Genomic DNA, 26,336 nt, shown 5'->3' with positions numbered 1-26,336 from the left:
CTTTCTTTTGTTGACACTGACAGTGTCAGCTCCTCTGAGCAGCTTAGCTTCTTTCTTAATGGCACAGAGAGACACAATTCAGCTGCTGCGGTCTGACACCAGGGAACTCTTCCCCACAGTGGGATTACAGCCTCCTCCCATGCTGGAGAAGCCTTTGTTTCTCATGCTTCTGATGCTGCATATTATAAAATTCAGAATTATACTGTTCAGCTGTAGCAGTCCCTACTCTAAACTTCACAAATGTTGCTCTCTCTGCATTCATCGTTCCCCAGTGAAAAACCCAAATAAATGAGTTTTGCAGCCTAACGACCACTGTTTTCTACCATGGGCTCAGAAAGCAGCTGTGGCACATTTACAGATGCAGCTCAGAGGTTTGAGGCCACCATTTCTCCAGGATCATGGCTCAGGTAGTCTCCCCGCCAACCTGCCTTTGCCATCAATTATTTCCAGTGGATAAGGGACCCAGAGCAGGGACATGAAGGCAAGGCACCATTCCAGCAGTTTTCACTGCTTGTCCTTGCTTCACTTGCCACAAACATTCACTGTGCTCTCACCTTCCAGCTCTCTTCTAGTTTCATAATTCCTTTTTTACGATTTTTCTCTGCTTCACAACTTCAAAGACTGTATCTTGGGTCTACTAAATTGATAGGAAAAGTTGATTTCTATGGGGACAGGTTTCACACCATCTTTATTTAATAATAGAGGGAATATTATCCAGAATCACAGAAGCCCATTGACTATGAAAATCAATGGGACTTAGAATCCTAAGCCATTTAAGTCTGTTTAAACATGGTACCCATGGTTTAAACAGGCTATGAAAGAAATACTTTGTTAAATGCCCAGAAGGAATTTACAAAGTATTTTGAGCAGAGTGGTACCTCTGAGAGGAGTCTTAGACTATTCAATTAAAATATCTCAAAATAGACCATGATATTTGAACCTAACCCAAACATGTCACCAGTGCTGGAGTGGGAATAGATGTCCTCCAAACATACTGTTGCAGTTAATTTGCATGGCCAAAAGGAGGGAGCAGGACCAGGTGGAAATCTAGCTAACAACAGGACTGTTTCCATTTTGTCTCACTTTCTAACTTGTGTTTCCAGGTCCTGCGCTTGTCAGACGAGACGGCACAAAAGTAAGGTTGCATAAATCTTAATAAATCTCTCATTAGTTTTGGCCTCATCTTTCCATTTTGAGCTCAGAAGTTCTGGATACACAAAGCCAGTGTGCTGCCAATGCAGAAAAGGTGGGAGGAAGAGAGCTTCAATCGAGACAGTAATTAAAAGCTGTTTGAGAACAGTGAGAGGCTGGAGCTAGTACGTTACAGTGTCTTTTGCTTCCAGTAACTACTGATGTTCATTAAAGCATCTGGCCTGAAAACTGAGAGGAAGAGAGGATACATAGAAATTAAATTTTCAAAACTGAAAAATTCAATAATAATAGCTTTTTTTAATCCAGTGTAAGAGTGAACTAATTCTTTACTAAACTGTAGCAGAGAAAGCAAAACAACTATAGAGAAGTTTGATTTTTATATTTAAATTATACATATTTTTTTTCACAGTGATATAAAAATTCTAGGCAGAAAAAGCACCTAAAGTAATTTGAGTCCTTACTTTTACAGAAATTAGCACCAAGATTGTGATCATGACATGATTTTCTGCAACTAATTTTTCACAGATATTTACACAATAGATATTTCAACTGAGTAAAACTAATGTAATCTAACTAACTGTTATGCTACATTGAAAGGAAACACATACTGCTGTTAAGACTTCAAATAGCTAGTAAAAAAAATTAGGCATCTTGCATTTTGTAGAACAAACAAGACAACTGCATTCCATGCAGCAATCCTATGTGAGTATTTACACGGATTACATACTTGCCAGAAAATGCTCTGGAGAGTGTCTGATTCTAGCTTGAGACTGTAAGCAGACACTCTGCTTTAAATTTCTGTCAGCTAAGGGCATTGGTTACTGCTGTGGTGCATATTTGGATATGTATTATCAGACTGTGACAGAAAAGATTACAAGGATAAAGTTTAGGACTAATATTTTTTTAAGCAAAATTCAACTAAATCCTGTCATGACGTGTGTGTCATCTGTCCGTGTCCCCACCCCAGCTCCAGAAAGCTCTAGATCTAGAAAGGCCCCAGATCTACAAAGGCTCTAGATGTCTTCAGAAAGGCTCTCGACATCTCTACCGAAGTTCTAAATTTCTGGATCTCAGGCTCTTTGTAATTTCTAGATTTAGAAAGCAACAGGAATCTCTAGACAGTTCTAGATCTAGAAAAGTCCTCTTTTAAAACGTCTTTTCTTTATTCCTTCAAACCAAATCCAGAAAGACTGAAGCAAATAGCGTAAGTTATAAATCCTTCTGGCTGGATGACAGCATACAAAAATCATTTCACAATGAAGTTAGTTCCTTACGAATAGGCTACTTATACCAAGTTTCAACCACCTGACCTCTCCTGATTCCCCAGATTTTTGGCATACCTTTCACAAGCCACCCAACACACTTACAGTTCATGGGAGTAACAGCAAAAACTACATTGGTTTTGTTGTCACTATTAATATGGACACAAAAATATTACTCTGAACTGGCAAGAAAAATAGATGAAAAAAGAAATCCATACTGATGGAGGACCTAAAGGGTTTTACAGCATACCATGACTTGCCCCAGTTCTCACCAGAGACAGCGACACGCTGTTCAGTTTCCCTTTTTGCTTTGAGCAGTTGATTGAGTGGCTATTGAGTGATGTTCAGACATTTATGATTTTCCTGCAATGTGACCTACATTGCTAAACTTCATAAATTTATTCTCCAAGGCAGTGTATCATTTTGCATGCCATACCCATCCCAAAGGAACCTATCAGCAGGAGATGAGGCCCAGTTTGTAAAAGCTGAATGTCCTTCAGACATTTTTAGCTAATTTGTTTGTAAATGTGAGTGTTGTTGTTGGAGTAACATACTGCATAAAATGGTGCTCTCTATCATTCTGTTTGCGTCTCTCTGTGGCCTAAACTTCATAATGCACAGCTATAAATGTAACCTCTCTATGGCACGCTACAAATGGATACAACCAATTTCTGTCTTGACATTTGCATTTTTTTTTTCCTCCACTGACACAGTGTCTTTTCCTTTTTTTTTTTTTTTTTTCCCTTGGCACAAACAAGAGTAGAAAAGACGCTGAAGCAAACATGGTATCATGCAGAGGAGAAATCAGGCATTCTTAGCTGTCATTGCCCAGGCTGCAGCGTTACTTTCTGTGGATGTCACAGCTTACTTTCATTTGACTTCAGCAGCTTATAAGCATAACTCAAGGCAACCTTAGTCCTAATAATAATACTGGAGATATCCCTAATACCTCCAAAGCAACACTTCTTGGTACTAAAACCTTTTCAGTCTTTGTTTATAACCAGCTTTGAGACCCGAGAAGTACCCAGACAGCAAGGGAACAACACCCTCTGGAGTTCACTCCTGCTGACATGCTTCAAAGTCCTGCCCTTTGTAAGCTGTTATTATTACAGTGTTGTTTTGACAGGATGTGCAGACTTTCAGGTTCCCCTTAGCACCTGGAGCAATTTGCAAGCCAGAAGTATCGCTGTGCTGATTTTTTTGACCCCCCTTCTGCTGGTTATTGCGGGGCAATGCTTTCAGTCATGCAACCATACCCACACTTTCTTTTACAGCTTTCAAATGCAGCAGTTGGCAGCTATGTAAACTTTCATATGACCTGATGGTAGAATTAAATGCCTATATCACTTCTTTCACTCACACATGTTTTATGCCTTTATTTCTGTAAGCTTTCCCCTGATCTGTGCTGTCATGAAGACAGCCCAGGGGTCCAACGACCAGTTCTCTCTCCTCTAAGATGTAGGAAAATCTTCCTCTGACCTAGTCAATGCAACAATTTCTATCCCAGCAGTGTGCAACATCTCTGCAGGATGGACACCACCAGCTCTGGTGACTGCTGGCCTCAAACTTGCCCAGTACTGAAACTCCAGATTTGTGCCAGCCCATTTGGTCTCCCTCCCCCTAATGCTGTGCAACATTTCAAATGTCCAAACCAAAACACACTGGGCAATGTGAAAGGCTTGGAATAGAGGCAGTAAAGACAGCTCCACGTAAAGTTCAATTATTATTGTTAGTCACTTTATAACACACAAAACCTGTTATATCTGTGTAAGGTCCTTTACCCCACAGATGTGTGAAGGATTGGTGGTGAGAGGAGGAGGAGAGCAACATACACACAGCCCTTACAATCTTTAAAAAAATGGCTAATGCAGGAGTTGCCTCCATCAAAACAGGTATTTCTTAAATCACAGGCAGGCCTTGTTATTAGTGGATGTGGATGAACAACTGGATTAAAAGAAAAGGAGGGGCATTGTTCGGCCTGCCTCTGCATGGTCCCATCAACATGTACATTCCTTTCTCAGCTGACCTTCTTGGGGCTTGGACTGCAGGACGTCAGGGAACAGCTTTCACTATCCAATTACTTATGGTAGCTCTGCAGTATATGTAGAAACCACATATACATATATGTATGTAGACATAGTTATATATGTGCATATATAGGTACATATCATGTATATATATATATTCTTCATGCTTACGTTTTGTCCACTATGTCTCCTCAACAGATGAAAAAAGTCAAATGTAGTAACCGATATATCTCAACCCATTGCAGACTCCCACCAGTCTGGCAAAGCTGCGCTAAACATTTTCAGCAGCGTAATTCAGCCCAGCAGATACAAGGCCTCTGCCACAAATAACTCATCAACTAGACTCCATCGTACTGAAACCATATTTAAATGAGAGAGATAATCAAAGGCTACCTGAGCTTAAGGAATAAAAACTGAAGCAATCAGGTAAGTTGGTTGCTTGGGAAAGACTGACAGGAGTCTCAAAACGAGCCAGGTTTCTCAGCTGGGAGCCCATTCCCCAGAGAGCTAAAAGAGGGTCAGGTGTTTGAGGAGCTGGGCAAGTGTGCAAGGACGGTGGGTGAGCTGGAGGAAGCCTGGGGGTGGCAAGGCAGCATGGATGAGTTGGAGTTGCTGGGTGGATGTGTACGGGAGCTTTGTGTACATGCAGGCAGCATTTGGTGAGCGTGGAGGCTTCCGTTCGTCAGGCAGGTGTATCTGAGAGCCCCTAGGCACAGGGCTGAGCTGCTACCTTCTTGCCAGCCATCTAATTCTTACAGAAGTTTCTTCCTTCTTGCAATTTCTCATTAGAAACAAATGATTAAAAAACCAATTTAAATCTGGCTCTGTATAGCAAAAAGTAAGAGAAAAGTCATGAGTGCGGGTCTGTCAGGTCTTCTTCGCTTCACCATCAAGTGTCTAACACTCCCTGCCTCAACAATCAAAGAAAAGGATGCAATTGCTGGAAGAGTTGATTAAAATGTACATAGTCTTTTACTCAGTAGTAATGCATTATTTATGGCAGATAATTGAAATAAATTGATGTTTTGCAGGTAACCAATACAAAAAGAACATTTGGGCTTTAAGGAAGAAATTTCAGTGTGACTTCATCACACGCTATCTCACTTCTATGACTAGCATTTTAAATTCAGTGATAGAATAATTTGATTAGAATATAAATTAGCTGTGGTGAAACCATCCTGCTTTCTGTTTGATATTCTAAAATTCACATTATACACCTACAAGTTCGATTCATGAGCTCTCACAGACTTTTCCACCTGAGGTCCTAATCCTATGAGCCTCTTTTCTCTCAGTTCCTGTTAAAGAGAGGCTACTTAACCTCTCCTCTACCCCTGAGAAAAGATTATTTTATCTTCTACCTGAAGATCCTTTTTTATCAGCTTGGTTTTGCTTCAAAGTATGGATACTAGTGACTGCTTGTTCCTGCATATGCTATTACGGCTGGAATTATTTTGTATAAGCTTATGGTTTCCAAAGACTAACACTTAAATAATTGGGGGGGGGGCCTCATTTTTTGAAAAGGTTTGAAAATGTCTTGGTAAAATCTCTGTCCACTACCTGTTTTGGTCTAATTTTCAGAAGCACATACATTCTCTTAGGGATGCTACACACTTGCCACTCACTACCCTTTCAATTAAGCTTGGAAAAGCACCCAGTGAGAAGCCTCGGTTCCACTGAAGTCAGTGGCAAAACAGTTGCTGATTTTGCTGGGGCCATGACTTCCACTCTAGATAGTTTCTCTGGTACTCTAGCAAAGCCAGAGAAGAACTTGAAATTAAGCAGCAGAGTAAAAAGAACCAGAGAATAAAATGACTTTATACTGGAAAAAAATAACAGCTTTTCTGGGCTCCTTCATGCAGCAAAAATTAGAAAACAAAAAATCTTTTCTGAAAAGAAAAAACCTCTGAAAGTCTTCTGTAAGGCAAGACCACAAATAAAAATTAAAGGGCCTATAAATTGTAATTTCTGCTTTGTGTGCTTTTTGTTTAGCAGTTTCACGAATCCACATAAAACATGTTCTGTGAAGCACTGAAAAACACAGTTCAGCGATTTGGCATATCTATGATGCATTAATTACACATAACTAGAACAATGTATCAAAAGCCTCACACATGTAGACGACTAAAAGTAAATCAAGAGCAGGGGTAGTTTTGCAATACTTTGCTACAGTGAAAACAAAGTTTTTCCTTTTTGATGGCATGTAGCTCTCTAACACAATTAGAATATTATGCATCTAGTGTTAAAAAAAGCCAATGAGAAAGTGTTTTGTGCTTTCTGCTTTTACAAGAATGCAGTATATACTATCGAGTAAGTAGAGAAACACCTAAAGGGACAGTGTGGCTTCCCCTGACCTGCAATACTAATTAGTTAATTGGTTCCATGTAATCCTGCAGTTGCTTTGTGATATCCTACTCTCAACCTGGCTTAAAAGTACTTCAGCCTAGAATCAATTTAGTTTTTATGCTAGCAGCTCGCTTCCCCTGTTTCTCACCCGTTCATCAGATCATAGTTTTGTCTTTCACATTTTCCTTTCCTTTCTCCAAACGTAGACAGTGAAAGTTCTGTTCAGGCTGCGCTTGCTCCGATGAGCAGACCCTCACTGCTGCTTTCAAGTGAGGTCACCATGTCCTGGGAGCTTTTTGTTCTGCTCAAAAGGCTTCCGCAATGCCACTGAAGCATATTGTGCCTGTGCAGATGCTGGTGGGGAGCGCCTGCAGCACTTTTGACTGTGGAGCAATGTCAGCGTTTGCATTTTTGAGATATATACTACATTTTCAAGCAATTTCTCTCATCTTTACTCCTTACCAGCATTCTGTCTCTCACTTCACTATTTCAAGTAGGTCATCAACAGCATTACTTACTGCTCTCTCCCCTCTCCTCCATCATTCAAAGAAGGCTGTTCAGGACGTGGCATTCTTGCCACGTGTGGGTCGCCTTTAAACCCTGTTCTAGAAACCTGCCTTTTAATTTGACCTATGAAAGCAAATTGCCTACGTAAGTAACACTGTCACATTTTTATAAGGGAGCAAAACATTTTGCAGTGTCACTGAAGTTTATGTGAAGCAACACAATATAGATGGTTCCCTCACATGGAGAACTGCTGAACAAAGGCTGATGAAGCGCAAATGTCAAGAAAAACTCTTCAAACCAGACCTTTCATTTTGGAACACAGCAGTGACAGTTATTAACACCATCAATCAGGCCGGCGCTATTACTCTGGCACAGACTCATGCCTAGTGGGACTGACATCAGCAGGAGAACAAGGCCATGGTTACAGACTAAGAGAAAGCTCTTGGGATTCATTTTCTGTTGCCTTGTAAATGTTTGGTCTCCATATTTGCAGCAACTGTGCTCAAGATTGGTTTAAACAGTTCCCAAATACTGCCTGCTACCACTTGCACAGATATAAATGACTTGAGGTTCAGAGTGGTGGAAATTCAGCCCACATACTTCTCATGGGAGGAAAGATACAGGATGAAGTTGCAAGATGGTAGAAATATCTGCTAATTCTCTCCTCAGCTTTCACCACAGCTATGGAGGCAGAAGAGCAGTGAAGCTTATCACTCAAGCTGAGCTGAAGTGTTTTTACTTTCACACAAAACCTCCCACAACGTCAATATAACTTCTATGAACACTGGATCTAATGAAGTCTGGTTTCCTAAGGACTTCCGTCTCATAGCTCACTGACTTGGGAGTTTAATAAGACCCAAGCACCAAATGAAGCTTTTCTTGTGAATGAGGCATTTATTAGATCCTGAGTTGGAATCTCTGGAGTTTAATAAAAGAAAGCTCATGCTGCAATATTTCCTTTTGAAAGGGCACTTTAGGTCTCTCTCCTCCAACTGGATTAATATTTTTTATGGAATGTGTAGGAATTTATTTGCTGTGAAGGCTGGTGTTCCTTTCCAAATTTGTTTGAAATTGGCCTAAGATTTTGATTTACTGTGAGGAAAAGAATACTGACAGACAGACAGACATACCCACACAGTGTGCTCTCATTTGATATCAATAACCAGGCTAAAAAATTTCTGTATACCCTGGGGATGCAGCAAACACTAAGAGAGTGTGCACATTTGAGAAAAAGAGCAACCTAGAGATGCCTCTGATCTAGACCAGTATCAAGCCCAAATTCATCAGGCAGTGAAACAGAATGATGATCCCCTCTCTTCTCCTTCTTTCACTCTCCATCCCTTCTCTTAGCACTCCTGTTGCGGCTTGTGGCCAGGAGGCCCTGCCACAGGTCCTACTGTGGGGTGGTCCCCCCAGCCAGCCCACTGCTGATGCAAGTTTGGAGAGCAGTTAGCAGTGCAGCAATTCGAGGAGTCAGTAGGAATATTTTAGATCAAAGCTTATATCCCTGATTTAGAGTACCTACAACAGTCTTCCTATCCAGAGGGTATGGGGAAGGTAGGAGCTGTAGCAGGTAATTCTGTTCTCTCCAGCTGGGCTTCAATTTGACAGAAGGAGATATTCAGTAGACTGTACAGCTGGGAGATCAGTTAGCTCAACCCATGGGGGCTTCCATGCTTAGATGCAAACGTGTAAGGTTCAACATGGGTTTAGTATTCATTTAATTAGCCTACAACAAAACAGCTTCCAAAGAACAAGTGAAGAATGGGAGACAGACCTAGAAGAACCCAAGGACCAAGCAGCAGGCGCACTCAAAGTCTGGCATTCAGATTCTGGGTGCTGTAGGTTAGTGAGATGAATATTAAAAATCACAGAACAAATGAAGACCAACACTACCTTTTGATATTCTTGAAAAATGTTTTGGCTTTAAAATTTAGCTCCTGTTCATGTTCTAGTATTCAGGGTTTCAGAGGCAGCATTTTCAAAAAATATGACCAGCTCTATCAGAATGAAAGATACTGGAATAACTGATCTTAATGTAGATGTCTGCTAAAACCCTGGCACCAGTGGTGAGTGTTGAGTATATACACATATATATTCATAAACCTAGCTCTGAAGAGCCATTTCTTTACATTTTATCCTTATTAAATAATTTAAGAACACTGAAGTCATCTGTGCTGAGAATAAAAGTCATCCAAGTTTTGTACTTGCTGAAAAAGTACTGAGAACGCTGGCATACCATATAAACACCTCAACCAAATGTCCTTTTCCTTCTAAATTCAGATTAACATCCTCACAGTGAAGTATGAGATCAAAGTAATTAGCCAGAGCTTGGTGGTTTATTTGCCACAACATATAATCATTTCAACCCCAGATGTCCTTCCCTCCGCCCGTTATGAATGCAGAATACCATGGTTAAGAATGAGAAGGTGGTGAGCAACAAACACAGAATGATTAAGAAGAAGTGTTTCCATCAAAACTGATATTGGAATAAATGATTAAACCCTTTTATAATCAACTCATTTATTAAAATGAATGCCTTAAAGTGAAAGCTTGTCATTTCTGGTAGTTTTCGCAATGGGCAGTTACTCTATATGTTTACTTCAAGAGTACATTTCTGTACTTCGGTAAATCAAGAAATACTGATTTTGAGCAAGTCGTTGATTTTATTGTCAGAACAAATTTAGCTTTGAGAATTGATTTTATTAACTTATTTCATAAGTCCCTCTAAACACACAGTTTGTGAGCAACTCACATTCTCTTGATGTGAAAGCCATTTGTAATTTAGCCAAAAACCAATTTAAGTGGAGAAGGGCCAAATTCATTTTTCATTTATGTTTATGCCATTCTGGAATAAACTCAGCAGTCTTGCAAGGATATACAATTGTTTCTGACTAAGTGAAAATATCATTCCCTTATTTCCATTGATACAATTTCAGATTAACATGCTTGACTTCAAGGGGATGTGATTATTTCATAGGGTTTTCTGGTTATCAGCAACAATTTTGGAAGAAGACTATTGAGCAGATTTGATACAGTTACTTTTCAGAACATGCATTCTCGGCATTTGTTTCATATCTGTGTTTTACTGCATATGTGAAAAACCTCAAAAGCATGGATTTTGTGAAAAACTTCAATAAGTAGGTTCACTTAACCCCCCCCCACAAACAAATCTTCCAAACAAGAATGCTTCCAAAAGCTGTATGTGCATTTGTACTGCAGATTGTCAACAATGTGACTTCACCTATCGGTGACAGAAAATTATACAGTAAGTATTACTATACTTAGACTTAGAAAATGAGACTGGTGACTTTTTAGGGACAGTTTAATATGCCACCATTTATTATGTTGTTTAGAATATTTACTGGCACGCATTCACAATTTATCTGAAGATTCTCTCAATCTCTGTGGAAAAGATCATATCTTGATTTCCCAGAATGTTGATACATTTGCAAAATTTTGAGAAATGTGCAGCAATAATTTCCTGTAGGTGCTGCAGCATGGAAGCACCTGGATTGTTCATGGAAAAAGAAAGTTTATTTCTGCTTCTATGAAAAGAAGGTCCTACCCTAGTTGAATGCTGATGTCCTGAGAGCAGTATGAAGAAGAATATGCTCTATGACATGCTTTTTCTTATATATGATTTTGCAGAAGCCTTTTCTCCATGGCATTGAAACTATATTGTAGAGTAAGGTAAACTAAACCTGTTACTGTTAAGTAGTCAACCTACCAAAAAATAGGATTTTAGGGCTATTTGAATCTACTTATAAATTTGGCATATTTGATTTCAGTCCCAAAAGCTTACCTTTTTAATTTCAATTTAAAAAATAAAATAATTTTATTTCTGTATTTGCCAGACCCCCTGCTGCAACTTATTTGCTAAAGGGTATTTGCATTTTTTAAAAGGAATTGAAAACTATCCAAACTCACCATTTCAGATTTAGTGAGATGTTATGTTACTGAGCAAAATGAGCAAAAATTTGAACACAAGTACACAGCCGCACGTTATATGGTCAGTAAAGCAATGAATTGTACAGCCCGAGATGCAGATCACGAGGAGAAGGCAGGGAGCAGACGTTGCACCTGGCTCCATTCCCTGCAGCTCAGAGATATCTAATCTGGCTATTGGTGCCCCAGGCAGTTACATGTATCCAAGAAGCAAGGAAATGTGCTTCAGGCAGCTTTCCGTTCGGTGAAGCATCGCTCCTGCCAGCTGGTAGGCAGCACTGGAGCAGGGAGCCGGTGCCCGGGCCGGGGAGCACTGCTTGCTGTGGAGGGGCCCTGCTCACCACCTGCTGCCCTGCACGACGGGGCGACAGAGCAGAAGACAAGGTGCCCAGAAGCTGTATAGCTTGTAAGACAATTACTAGGCTTAGTCTAAGCTTGGGTTTAGCAAAACTAAGCTAGTTGACCCTGTTCTGCTTTACATGGAATATTTATGTGTCTACTGGACCAGAGAGAATACAAAGGCCTGTCTGTCCCAGAACTAGGAACAGAGAAGCTGAGGTTCCCCTCCCCACATCTGCAAATACTTAGGGTGCAGTGACATGTGAAATGGAACACGGACACATTTTTCTGTTTTGATGCTAGTAATGAAATCCCTAAGTGCTTCTGTGACAGCGGCATTAGATTCCTTCCTTTGTCCCTGTGAAATTTGATAAGAACTACCCAAAACATTGACCCCACATTCTTCATGTATATGAATACAAGATCATAGTCACCTGCTATTACTCAAAGTCTACTTAGAAACGGGGAACAAGCTCATACCATTGTTATGCAGTGTATTTTAACCGTGATTTCCAATGGTGAAGGACTGAGGAAAGGGCAAGGAGAAAATGAAATGCAAAATTAACTGGATCCTGGTTATCAGCTTACACAGTCCATAACATAACTTGAGTATGTTACTTGAATGCCTCAAGATTTTTTCAAGTACAGCCTTCCATCCATTTTGAAGCTGATTAATTCAAGCATTTATTGGCAAAGGCCAATCCCTTCCTTGTGCTATCTGTAAGCGTGGCTCACTGACTAGTCAAGAGTACCATTTATGTTTCTTCATGTTTATCGACATATCTTTTTTAGCATAAACTATAGATGTGGTAAGTGTCTTTTAGACTTACTTCTTTTACACTGCTCTTGAACTAAGAACTGGAAAGCACTTTGAGAAATGTATTGAAATGCAGTAGCTTCACTACAATACTGCTGTTGTGTAATTACTTACTGTGATGCTCCTCCATGACTTAGAACGGACACAGATATAAACAGAATATGTATTTTTTCCATTTAGCAGTTCAAGCAAATCAGTCAGAATGCTGGACTAAGGAAAGCACTCTAAACTTCTGATAAACTCCTTAGAAGATCTATCTCAGAGTAGCAAGCAACTTTCTAAAGCAGTACGTATTCTTTATATAAGCCCCTCTACACATTCATATGACATCTCCTGGAAAGAATCAGGTGTATAGTTTTGCATTTATATGGTACACCTTAAAAAATCATGTGAATAGAGGATACACTACATACTGTGCAGTCCAGAATTATCTGATTCATCCAGCATATTCTGATATACAATCCTTGTACAAGAAACTAAGTTATCTGTCTCCACAATGTGTAGAAAAGTGACAACACATGAAAACCAGGTGTCTACCTGAGTGATGTCCATTCCAGAGTCACAGCTCAGTGGCTGGGTTGATGTGAGGCCGTTCGAACCTATTATTGTTGTGATTACACCGTTTTCATCAATTTTCCGAATCATGGTACCATCAACAAAGTAAATAAATCCGTGCTTATCTACAGTGATACCTAGACGAAGGGAAAAGGTAGGAAAGAGTGTTAGTACTGACATTATCTGGATTAAAAAGTATGAGCTTAAAATGTTTCCTCTCCTCTTAGACTCTGAAAATCTTCTGATTAAAAAAAGTATGACTTTTTTTTTTTTTCTGTCCATTACTTATTTGAAGCTTATACAAACTGTATATGGAAAGATCATACCAATGTATCAGACTGTCTTTGACTTACAGAGAAAGAGGGAAGGCATGAAGAAGAAACAGAACAGAACAGCAAGGCTTTGCTTGTAATGTAATTCTATATACATAAAATTAGGCTCCTCAATAACTTTATTTCATGTCCATCATAAAGTGGGACAAGACTCTCTTTTCTAAAAACTTATCTTGCAGATGGTTTTTCTTAGTTTTCACTTTCTTAATTCTCATGCAGAGGAGAATTTTTTTTATTACTGTACTGTCTGAATTATCAGAGTGTCTGAGCAAGGAAGAAGCACCCACGGAAAGCGAGAGACATTTGTTGTGATACGGGCTATACATACAAATGGTGCAAATCAGGTTCTGTTTAGCAGGCAGAAGGAATATCTGTGCTGCAGAATGTATTGCAGTGCAGTGTTACCCAAGACAACCGTCATGGACTGGAACCAGCCTCATGACAACAGTGGGCTTCAGCAGGAGCTGGTGCAGTTCTCCCACTCCCGGATCTGCAATAGCTCTATCACCACTGCACTGCACTGTACAGGAGAGATGGACCCTGAAACAGATGTGAGGGCTATGCAAAGGAAAGGTCACGGTCTTCTGTATTTCAGTGGGGAAACGGAGGAATGGAGAGCTTGCTGTCTCCCACCAGCAGTGTCTGGTACAGCCCTGTCACAACTCATGCCCAGCCTTGTTCTGTCCCAGTCTAACACTTTCTCCCAAGTTCTTCCTGCATTTATTTTGTTAGACTTTTCTATATTGCATGAACTGTAAGTAAGACCCTTTTTCCCTGAAATGTTGAAAATACAGCTAGAAAAGCACTTCTATTCATGTTAGGTTTGTGAAATCCTTTCCACCAAAACCACTCAATTTCTTGCTTTAAACTACTTCATAATTTCCCATTTAAAGTTGCATAACTTTGCAATTATAGCAGCTGCCGTGCACAGCCAAGCTATTTTAATAATGCATTTATGTTCTGCTACACAGAATGAAAGGCAGAGGACTTGAACAGATGGTTTGGACAGTGGCTTATATGGTTCTTGATTTTTGTCCCCTGCATTTAGCACAACTGAAGGCTGCATGTACTCTGAGTTTACAAAACACTTGTCTGCACACCAGTTTAGGATCTCATACAGCAATTCCACACACCATTAAAAAAGAAAAGAAAACCCAAGCTGAATTCCCTCACCTCCCAGATCCATTTCCTTATACTTAATTTAATTTCTTTAAACATATAGAGCAGTTGTAGCTGAGGGCAAGGGAGAGTAAGCAGTCTGGGGGACAGGGGCAGGACTAGGCAGCCCTGATGGGAAACATGCATCTCCCACGGGGCTGGGAGAAGGGGGGACAGTCTCCCCAGGCCCCTAAATAAATCTGTACCTGGCAGTTGGAAATGCCTGGGGATTGAGTTTGAGTTACATACACATTTGAGTGTAACACGCTTTCTCTTACAGTGTTAACATCCAGGGGCAGCGTCCCAAGACAAACTGTCCATGACCACTTCTTTTCTAACAGAAAGCAGGAATAATGTCCACACCAGTTTTTCTGTTGTGGCCAGTTTAGTGAGGCCTCGACTCTCCCCTCTGCTGAAGCAGGCTGACCTCCTCTGCCGGAGGGTTTCCATCCCTTACTCTGGCTGAGAGGGAGGTACTGAGCGAGGCTGTGAAGGCCTCGCAGGAGGACAGGCTTTTGGGTACACCCTGCTATCACGTCCCCCACCGCCCAGTTCCCATCCAGAGGTGCCTCTTCACCATAGGTGATGTTTAGGCACCTTGTAAAGGTCTGAGGGTATCATCACAAAAAAATCCAAAGGCCACAGCAGTTAACTTTAGCATCTAGTGCTCCTACTACGATTAGCTTTCAAGCTATCAGCACACTGTTGGTAGTTAAAATTGATTCTTTTAAATTGTCAATTCAGTGCATTCATCTGGCTGTGAACTGCTGTTAGAAGAGAGGTATTCACCATCCTATCACCTTCTCTACCCAGGACAAAAAATGCCCATGGACTGCTCAAATGCCGCAGGGTACAGTGTTAGGCTACATCCCTTCGTTATGTGAAACTGCTGATCACTGAAATGTCCAATTCTCCAGGACAGATGTCACCTGGGGGATTGAAATCACCTGGGGGGAAATCTGGGCAGTTATAAAAAGGTTAAAGGAAGAGCAGACATGTTAAAGCCTGACTCCCTACTAGCCTGTCAGCTCAGAGAGTATGCTTCCTTGGTACTGGCTTCCTCACAGGATCCTTACTCTTTAATTAGAGAGTAATGGTTCTTTTGGAAACCACAGAATGACTGGTAAGCTCGTGGCTGTTGTCTGCTTATAAGAAGTCCAATTATAAATCTGAAAAGGCTGAAGGTTTGAAGGTGAACTGAGGTAAAGTGTGCATCTGAGAAGAAAATGGGTTTGTTTTGGTGGTGGTGGTGTGATCTGTGTGTTCCAGTTTTTGGGAAGGGATGGCACCTCTGTCTGTCCCTCATGTATGCTAAAGAGACTTCAAAATGAAGAGACCTGTGCACACAAAAGGCCAGAATTAGGAGTGCCTGCAGGCCTGGAGCTGAGGGCTGGCTGCCTCCTCAGAAACAAAAACTAGGTGTGCCAAGCAAACTGCAAAATCTCTTTTGATACAACTGAGCTGCTAAAACATCAACCCTAAAACCCCAACTGAAGCAAAAAGAAATCCAGCCTGGTTATCAATAACACATAAACAATTAATATATAAATCTGATGAGCTTTTTCTGAATGTTATTCTAAGGGAATGTACACAGCAGAAGCCAGAGCAAACTACACTGAAAGGACTGAACCTTCTGTGGTGCAGCTAGAGGTCTGCAGAAGTTTTCAGTCACAATCTGCAGTTTAGTTTGTACATGGATAAATTTTCTCCTCAGAAAATGAGAAGGGTTGTGTTGAATCTGCTACCGCAGTTTGGGGCCACAGAGCAGGTGGAGCCAGGCTCTGAGGCACCTCCTGCTCTTCTCTTGCTGGGATGCTGAGGGGTTCCTGGGCTCTGTCCTGCTCTGATCAGCTTTATGCTGTAAAGCTGAAGCATGCTAAGGGATTATTAGTAAATGGAAAAGCTGCTAGGAAACTGTTCTAGCATTTTTTCTTCAGGGATGTGTAAAGGTTGGAGACAAAAGTCTTCTCAGTCCCAGCCTCTTGCTCCTTTCTTGAGAGTCTCTTCAAGATCCTTTTTAGAAGAAAAAACCATGCTGGACTGCTGTGGCAGGGAAGGTGTGAGGAGCAAGGTCCACCGTATGTGATTGTGACGGTGTGAATGCAGCAGTGATTGTTGGGGGTGTTTTTAATCTTACTGATATTGCATCACGGAGCAATATTAGGTGGGATTTTATTTGCCTTACAGTGTGGTTCACAGGCTCAAATGAGAAACCTGATGTGGGTGGGAACTTGGTCTGTCTTTGCAGAGGGGTGATGCTGCATGGTAAGCAAGGAGCTACACTTCTCATCTGGGCAGTGCAGCCATGGATTGGATCCATACCATGGATAACACAAGGCCAGGATCTATCACTAGGGCAAGTACATCTTCTGTTTTACGCAATTTCCCTGTGAACAGATGGCTGTGTTGGCTGTAAACCATCCATTATATAAAAATCAAAAATTATGCTGCAATGAAATAAAGCTACTCAGCTGTGTTGCTGAATGGATTTCAAACATTGACTACATAAGAAAACCAAGGATTGCCTACTGTTAATAGTGCAGATTTTGCTCTCCAGCTATGGCAGAAAGGCAATCTATCTGCGAGGGAAGTACCTATGTCAGTGTGATGGCATAAACAAGCCCATGTCTTCAGTATTTTGTACTAAAGATAATAAATTCCTGGTACTTCCTAATAAGCCGGTTTCTTCAAGTACCAGTGTATATATGATCAACAATGAACTACTGTTTCCAGTGCTTACTCCCATATACTAAAACAACATGATTTTATCCATTTGAAAAAATTATTATTTATGCATTTAAGTCTTGTTGACAAATACCTTATATAAGGTATCCATTGGAAAACAAAATACAGATATGTGGCTAAACTGTCCCAATTTATTAATTATTAGAGTTGGATTCATTAATGCTCCTGTCACATCTTGCATGATGTTTCACATAATCTGTACTCCAAGAGCTTATTTTTAATCCTTTTCTGACGCACGGTGTAATGCAGAATCAAATCACATGCAGCACTTCAATTGTGCTTTAAACACTGAGGAACTCAGAGAGGAAACATGCACATGCTGTGTAGCGAATTACACTGAGCGCAAGTAGGAACACTGCGCACTCTGGAAGCAAGTAAAAAAGGTCATTTTTAGACATCTTTACACAGACAATGAGCTGTAGTTTGTATTAGGCTCTTAGTCTGATTCTGTATTTTTTAAGGAACTGTAGCACTAAACTGTATGCCCAACTGACACTGCCTTTGGGCACAAATGTGACCTATTGCACAAATGACAGACTTGGCTTGTCTGGATATGAGATTCCTCATTAAACACTGATGTCTGAATAAGGACAAAATAAACTTGTGCAAGGATTTAGTCTTATTCTTTGACTCAGGGCTGAGCACAATCTCTTTTTCTGAGTAACATGCTTGTACTGAAGGACTGCTTTTGGTCGTGTTCAGTCACTGGGACTGTCTTATATAGGACTAGATTTTGTACCTGGCTGTAAAACAGTAGCTCTTATATCCCTCTCCAGCAGATTTATGTGCAGACATCTTGGAACACTATGTATAACACTTAGACGTCTTTTAATCAGTACCATTTAAATTCTGTTAACTAACATTAAAAATGAACTGCTGCTACTGTGATCACATGTGGCTACTAAGTATCATCACTAGAAACACTGCAGAAAAAGTTCTGTTCTTTATGACTCTTTTCTGCACAAAATAGTACTTAGTAGATGGGCTGGGTAGAACCATGATAAACACAGAAGGCTGACTAACCTCTCCTGTTATATGCTCTCAGGAGTGATTTTGGTTAAAGGGTTATTTTCCGTGACAGATCTGCCTTAGTGCACATACACACACGCAAATGCAAATAACACTTTGCAAGCAAACTGATCATTTGTTTGTGTAGTTCTCATGGGTATAAATTAAAAATACACATGATTATTATACATATGATCTTTCAGTCTAGAAAATTTGGCATTTCAGTGTTAATGGAGTTAAGCTTATAGTGCTAAAAACATGGATTAAAAGTAATACAGCAAATTCCCCATTAAGATATTTTCTTTTCTTCCCTGCCTTCCATCATAGCCTGCACTTGCATGCTAAGAGTGGGAACAAATCCTGTTCGAACACATCAATAAAGAGCAGCTAGAGCTGTATGTTGTCCACTTCTGGACACTCTACTTCACACTTTTTGCTCAGCTAAAAACTTTGCCAGTGAGCATTTTATATTGAAAACTTCTAATTAAACTTCTGAAGAATTTGTAAAAACATCTAAAACTACTGGTGAGGACTGATAAAAGAGAATGCCACCTTCTGCTGAAGAAAAACTGTATTTCGAAGGAACTTGCGAGTCTCATAAAACTTTTAATAGGAAGAAGTGAATCAAATTGGTTAATTACCATTTTATGGTTGGTAAAAGGGCAAATTACATGCCATCCATTTCTAAACTTCTAAATGTCTCCAGTGCTTTTAATTAAAGCTACCATCTAGAAACTACTACAGTGATTTTATGCAATTAGTTATTTATAGGTTACCATAATACACCACTCAAAATATGATTCAAGTGATTTGCAGTCTGGTGCTTTGTGATCTTTGTCATCTTTACTTCATTACTGTTTCAGTACTAGTGGCAAAATATTCAGTAGGTTTGTGTCAGCTGGAACATGACTTCAGTACTTGCACTTACAACTGTGTGTTGCTCTCTTTAGATGAGTTGGAGGTAAGTCGGAGCAAACAGCATTTTTAACTACTGACTGTGAATGAAAATGTCCTGCTACCAGTCAGGGACATGATGACCAGGGTCATACTTACTGCTGACAATGGTTAGCAGACAAGTGAGTAACTTATGCATTCAGATGAAGGCTGGATGAAATTTAGGAAGAACTTCCTGTCCAAAAAGTTTACCTTAAATGTTCTACAAGATTCCCAAGCTTCTGAAATCATAGGTAGCTAAGGCTACTGAAGAGAAAAATAAGGAATAAATTTTGCTGAATCAAAAATGGCATAAGATGAATCTTTTGCTGGTTCTATGATGCATACATGACAGTGAATCAGAGCTGCAAATCACCTTGGTTTGTCTACTTCTTACTTTATATATTGCTAATGAAACATCTCACCCCATTTTGCTTTCCTTTTTGAATTGTACGGAAGGGTTGAAAAGGTCTTAGGAATTTACAGAATAGCAGAACAAACAGTATTGATCATTACCTGTGACAAGGGGGTCTTGTTTTCACAAAAGGCTATATTAGGAATTTGGTGTGCATCCTACTGAGGGTAATGGGAATCTTTTAGCTGTGCAGGAGCAGGCCCTAAGCAGGCTACTGTCATTTGACAGATGTAAAGGTTTAATCTGAGCAGTTGTTCTTGCAGCTTTATTTACTTTAGAAAGTAATGCTACAGATGGTGAGCAACAAGACTGATTATTTCAGGATGTAAGCTACTGGGGGGAACATTTTCAAAATCATGATGTTTTTTAGTAGTATTTCCTTAGTAATTTCAAGCAAAATTAATGAAACTACACTGCAGAACTGATTTTTAATTTGAGTTTTCATTTGTGTTGCTAGTTCATGGCTATGGGTCTGAGTGAAAAAAGTTCTTTGCTACAGCTATGTTTAAAGTATTTTTATGCATGGGATTTAGAACTTACTCCAACCTTCTACATTTCCCTGGTGCTTTCTTTGAGGTCACTGCACCTGTAATGAGGTCACTGCATTCAAGTATGCTGTACTCAGTGTGCAGTTTTTAATTTCTTGAGGCATTGACTGTACACATAGCTTGCACAGGGAGTGTGAGCTTCTATCTTCTAGTTCTAGAGTCTGGTCTGGACCTGGGAGTCAAAAAGTAGACACTGCAGGACCTTAGATGCTTAAATCTTTGGATTTAGTGCCTGGGCTTCCAAGTGTTGTAAATCACTTCTGATGCTTAGGAGGGACTTACTGTTTTCACAAAAGTTACTTAGTTTGGGTTTCCACCACAGCTGTCCTGTGTGAGTGCTCCAAGCTGAGCAAGGTAATTGAAATCAGATGTTAATCTAAGACACTGCTCTTAGTATACTGACTGGGAGACACTGTAACTCAGCAAAAGTGTGGTAACTTGATTGTCTCAGCCTCTCCCTGCCTCTGTCAATTAAGCTTGGAAAGTCAAATCTATTGACATGTCTAAAGCCCACTGATTTCAGAAGGGCAGGGTAGGTAAGTGTTTAATGCCTTTGATCCAGGCATTGGCTTTGCAGTGCTACGTAGAACACTCCCAGGTATTTCTATTAATTTTAGTGCTGCTTACTGCTGTGATACTCAATGATTAATCTAGTTAAAATCAGAACGCTATCCCTTAGTCCCTTATTATAAATACTAATCCAGATTGTTTAAATGATAGTGTTGGTGACTGGGTGTGCCATAAATATTTTTTATCAAAAAATCCCCAAACCCACCAAATAGAAATCCCCACTGCAAAATTAAAATCTGTTACTTGGTAAAGTTCAAGTGATTGGAATTCAGTCAATGATTAATATCTTGTGTAGTTACTTCTTCATTTTCAATATCTTCTTGTGTAATAAATGTGTTCAGCTTGTCACAGATCTTATTTTATGTCCCCACCTTGTATCATTTCACATTCTGCTTAAGTACTTGGTCATCTATTACATGACTCATTAGTCTGAGATCTCTACAGAATTAAACAAAGTTGCAGTAAAAATAATATATTGAAGTTCAAATTTCAACTACATCACCCATGCATGTTTAAAAGCATCTTTCAAAGTCAGCTCAACATACAATAGTGCAAGATTAATGTTCACTAAGCCCCGTCTCTGGTCCTTCACAGAGATCTGGGCACAGACTGCATAAAGCTACACGTGTTTGTTATCTGCAAAATAAAAGTTGTGGAAAGTGCATCAAGTCATAATTAGCGTGACTTCATGATGTTTTCCTGTCTGGCATTTAATTCCTGGTCACTAGGAAAAGGCAGTCTTGCCAAATAAAGGTAATGAGAAGTAAAAGTTGATGAAAGACTCAAATCATTAAATAATAATCTAGGACTCTACAAAACCGACCTCCAGGCCCACTGAAGTAGAAAAATCGTGATGAGTTGAAAAAAGTTAAAAGAGCATTTGAAGCAACTTTCATTCAGAAAAGTAAATGAGGATTTGAATTTCTACTTACTAACATACTTCTGAGGATGTTACCAAACAGGATTAAGTTTCACAAGTGTTACACAGTAGGTAGTTCTTATCAACTTTGCAAATGGATAAACAGACTCGTATAGATAAGCTCTTATTCAGAGTCCCAAGCAGCCAGTAGCAAAAATGAGAATACAACTTTTGAGCTGTAACTAACCAAGGACAGATGGAGTTCTAATGGAGTTCTTTCTCAAATATTACCTTTCTACCAAGTCAGAGACAAATTTATTTTTCATTTATATCAGGAAAAAAAGGAATACTCAGGGCAAAAATAAGAAGGCAATTGGAAAAAAAAAAGCTAAGAATTCTTCTATATCATCTTAAAAAATAAATGCTAATCTTGTCTGGTCATTGAGTAATGCAAGTGATTATATTTAGTAATCCATTGGCAATTTCTATCTGCATTATCAGGTACCTATTTTTGCACTGTAAAAATCTGAGGTGAGAAATTAAAAGCAATTCAACTTATTTCTGTGATCAAATACTACATAACATTGTGTTGCTTTGTGTTCAAGTATTCTTAAACATGGATAAGATGCTGGTGCATCTGTGGACTCACTAACATTTTTGTCAGTTTCCTGACTCCTAGAAAAAATATTTGTGTACACTGCTTGAATGTTATTTCAGTAGAAATGTGACATCATCTGACTCGACAATTATTCTAAGAACAAGCAAAATAAGTAATCCAAAAGAATCTCTAAAACTGTATTTAAGTTTGTGAGACTTTTAGTTTTCTTAATAAATAGATCTATGGGTACCAGGCAAGTACTTCCCACTACTTTCCAAGGTTATTCAACCTCTTATGGTTCAGAGGAAAACAAGGATATGTACTTAGAAGACCACTGTGATAATACACAGCTAACTGTTCATACTGTGCTGGTGACTGCAGGTTGATGCTGCATTTTTCTAGGCCCTGTACAAAAAGGGCACGTGGCAGTCCATAGCTCCTTGAGATTAAAATCTGACAATTTCAAACTGATGTAATTTAGAGTAGATGCATAAATCAAAAGCAGCTGGGAGCCACTACCTGAATTTGGCATTGTCTGCTAACAGTTAATTTTTTAATATTTGCTGGCTGCCCCTGAACTCACGAATTGTACTTTTATTCCTCTTAATTTCTTTATGACTAGAACCTTCCGTTAAGGAAGCCAGCTATGCATAGGTATTTTTAAAGTAAATGGCATATTGCAAATTTTCACCAACATACTTCCCCAATAAGAAAATAAGATGGAACAACTAATTGTATTGTAATTAGATAGAACCAATTGTAATCAGCAATAAAACATCGATCATTTTCCTGCTAAAGGATCTGAAACGGTTTGTCTTCTATTTTTAGAATTGATTCATTACATTAATTAGCTGCCTGAAGATCAACATTTATTTGTACTTACCTCACACTTACCTTCTATCATTAAAGGCATGTTAAAGTCACTCTATAATTACAATGTGTCTCTTGCTAAGCCTTAAAATGGGATTATTTGCTTGTCTTAGAGATGCTTCTGCCTGGATATACATTCTAATTTCCTACTGATATACAGCCTTCCTTTATTAGCTCATGAAAAATAATCAAAACCCTTCCTTAGAGCTAGTCATTAGGAGGGAGTGGTGTGCTACGGGGGAAGCATGCTAAAAGCCCACTCGGGGCTCTGCCATGGGAGCTGCTGTTACCCTTTGTTCCGGGGATTTCAGTGGGAGTTGAGGGTGATCAGCTGCTTTAGAGCATGAAATCCAGAGACTTTATCACAGTTCTAATGCACACTGCAAGGGGATTAATTGTGGTGCTGGTGGGGATTCAAGGCTTCACAGGTATTTTGCCTGTGACAATACAGGATGTACTCAGACAGGAAGGCTGCAGCAAAATGCTTATTTCACATGCAGTAGGTGAGATGCTCATATTTTGCAAAGCGCATGTAATAAGGAAGGACAAACTAGAGCTCCAAATAAACTTGGTTTTGCTGGCTGTCTGATTTGAACAGCCCTGATTTAATGAGTAAGCTTCATTAACATTACAAGAATCACATGAATGCATAAAATCTAAAAAAAAAAAAAAAAGGACTTTGCAACCATATTATTTGCTTAAAAGTTAAATATAATTAAATGCTGCCACCTTGCAATTGAAAGGTAATAAAAGAGGAGTGTTGCCACACCAGGGAAGACTATTTCAGAGGAAGCTAGCTGGAACTAGCTGCTCATGCTACTCCCTCATAAAGTACTGCTTGTATTAAAAATATGAGTGAGCTTTATGGAATGATTTGGCTTGCTTATAGTTGGTTAAATCATCACCTCAGACCCATTTTTGTACATTCAGTTGCATCTGAGTTTTTAAATAATGGAAGGAAATGACAGATGACCAACACCAAGTACTTCAAATATGCTCTTTTCTTACCTCTTGGACTGTTGAGAGAGGCTTCGGATGCCTTTCCACCATCTCCACAGTGACTCTGGTCAAATGGAAGGCACTGATCACCTGTTCCTGCCACCACGTCTGCGTTTTTGGCCAGGTCCTTTGTTTCCATGAGAGATTTTGCTTTGTAGACTTTTCTGGTGTTGGTATCTGACAAGTAAAGGGATTCTGACACTGGATCAACGGCCAAGTAATATTTATGTGCAGGACTTGTACTAAAACAGAAGAGAAGAGCATCAACATTAAAATGTTTTTCCTTTTAATCTCTCTTTGTGGCAGCATAACAATTGTATTCTACTTATCTGAAGATATCTGTTCAATGATTTGGAGATGACAGAGGCATAAGTGAGACCAGCTTTAATGTAGCTCATGTAAGCACCACTTCTGAGGAGGAAGGAACTAGTACTGGCTGTAGCATCAGCGAGCTTATGCAAAGAGTGGTATTGGTGGAGTCAGTCTGTCTATCAGTACCAAGCTACCCACTATAAAGCTCACTGGAGTGACTTCAGCTTCATTCTAATTAATACTATCAAAAGCAAGCTCATTCTTCTGTACCTGATAGGTCCTAATACTCTTGGTACTGACAACAAACCTATGAGTTGCAGCAAGGTGAATCACAGACTGTTCTGCATGGGCACAAATACCCACTCTTGGTTATTTTTACCTGTTTCTAAACCTTAGAAAATATGAAGGTGTGAAATATGGTGCCTTAATTCATGCTGACTGTATTGTCAGGAGCAAGGCAGAAGGCCAAGTACTGTCAGTGCAACTAGGCATGAATTAATGCACCATAATTCATGCACTGAAGTGCCTTATTGAGATTATAAAATGTTATTTAAAAAAATATTTACATATGTTAATTGAATGGTGAGGATCATAAATTCTAATCAGAGAACTGGGCTGCATCTTATTAACCAGTAAGACTTTTTGTTTCTTTTTCAGTGCAAAGTTAATTTCCAGTTTGAGGAAACTGTCTAAGCACATGGCACACAACGCTAGTGTCCTGAGCCTGGTGAGACTGCAGTGGAGTCCTGATCATAAAATAAAAATCCAGATAGGTGTAGATCCTTTAAATCACACGGTTACTGAAATGGTGGGAGATAGGTGCTGGCAGAGTGGTGGCCAATGCCTGCCAGAGTGTTTAGGTGCTCAGACAGTATTTTTATCACTGCCATGTTTCTCTGAGGGGAGGAGGAGATCTCTGACAGGTGGCTGGGCTAAACGCTGACCTTCCTGCATCCCCTGTAACTCTATATGAAACTTTTCTATCTGCTCTGTAGATTAAAAAGATTGCCAAATTTATCTTTTTTGTTTGTTTCTGTTTGTGGTGGGTTTGACAACGCTCGGCGTACAGCTCCTTCTGCAGGGCTGGGTTTTTGTGCCACAACAAACCAGGAAAGGAGGAATCTAGATAAAACAGAACTGAAGAACTGGCAGAGGCTCCAGGACAGATATGTAATGTCTGAGATGATACTGACTTATTTTACTGACTCAATTTCAGGTTGATGTAGCCTCTTTAAATATAAAGTTTTTGCTTGGCTGAGGCAGATACTAAGCTTTGTTAATCACCTATTAGACAGTTCTACCTTACTGAGCAATGTTGCAAAACAATGTAAAAATTACTTACCAATATCTTTTATTTTAGCAGTCTACTGAGTACTCTATATATTGCTAATAAACTTCTAACAGATGATCAGCTCAAATCTCATCTCCAAGTGATAAGGCTAATGCTGTACCATGATATATGTGATAGAGCTTGGGCCTATTTTTCTCAGTTCTTATTCCCTATCCAAAAAGGGGACAAACTACTCAGCATCTCTGAGGACTTGGGCCACAAGCTAGACGAGTCACGAACGTCTATAAAAGACAGAGGGGGAAATACAGGGAAAGAGCTATTCCCACAGTTGGGGAACAGATGTGAAATTCTGTCCAGGGAATGAGAGGACAGTGGTATGATGAAAGATGAGTAAGAGGATGCGCTAAAAGAAATTAATGCTGAATTATGTGTCACCAGTATTACAAAATTTTGTTTGTTGAAAACATTAAAAATCATTTGTGTTCTCTAGAGTGAGCTCAGAAAAGACTGGCCAGCCAAAAGATGACTTTTTATTAAAATACTTATGTGGAAAAAGTTGTAAGGAGAATTCTAGACGTTAAATAAACATTGTTCATCATGTAGAAACTGCAGAGAACCAGGGGTCATTATATACTCTCCTTGTAGACAGATTTTCTGTCATCCTTGTCATTACATTTAATAGACTGGCTGTTAGAAAACTCTTGATGTTCATGCTTAAAGTCTTGCATATGGAAATGTTTAAATTTTT

At 39.5% G+C, this 26,336-nt stretch overlaps 1 protein-coding gene across 4 annotated transcripts in view; it reads right to left on the bottom strand.

The window, feature by feature from the left end:
- The window catches only part of TENM1 (teneurin transmembrane protein 1), a 348,074-nt gene that overhangs the window by 36,254 nt on the left and 285,484 nt on the right, over positions 1-26,336 (bottom strand). For all 4 annotated transcript variants that reach the window (XM_074882528.1, XM_074882531.1, XM_074882530.1 and 1 more), the window contains 2 exons: positions 23,995-24,227; positions 12,933-13,087 (listed from right to left, as the gene is read on the bottom strand). In XM_074882528.1, coding sequence (XP_074738629.1) covers positions 12,933-13,087; positions 23,995-24,227 — 388 coding nt within the window. The remainder of the gene's footprint in view (positions 1-12,932; positions 13,088-23,994; positions 24,228-26,336) is intronic.

The sequence above is a fragment of the Strix uralensis genome, chromosome 13 (assembly GCF_047716275.1).
Source record: "Strix uralensis isolate ZFMK-TIS-50842 chromosome 13, bStrUra1, whole genome shotgun sequence".
NCBI classification, from domain to species: Eukaryota; Metazoa; Chordata; class Aves; order Strigiformes; family Strigidae; genus Strix; species Strix uralensis.
Note: the sequence above shows the minus strand (reverse complement) of the source record. Positions and strands in the feature narration are given on the sequence as shown.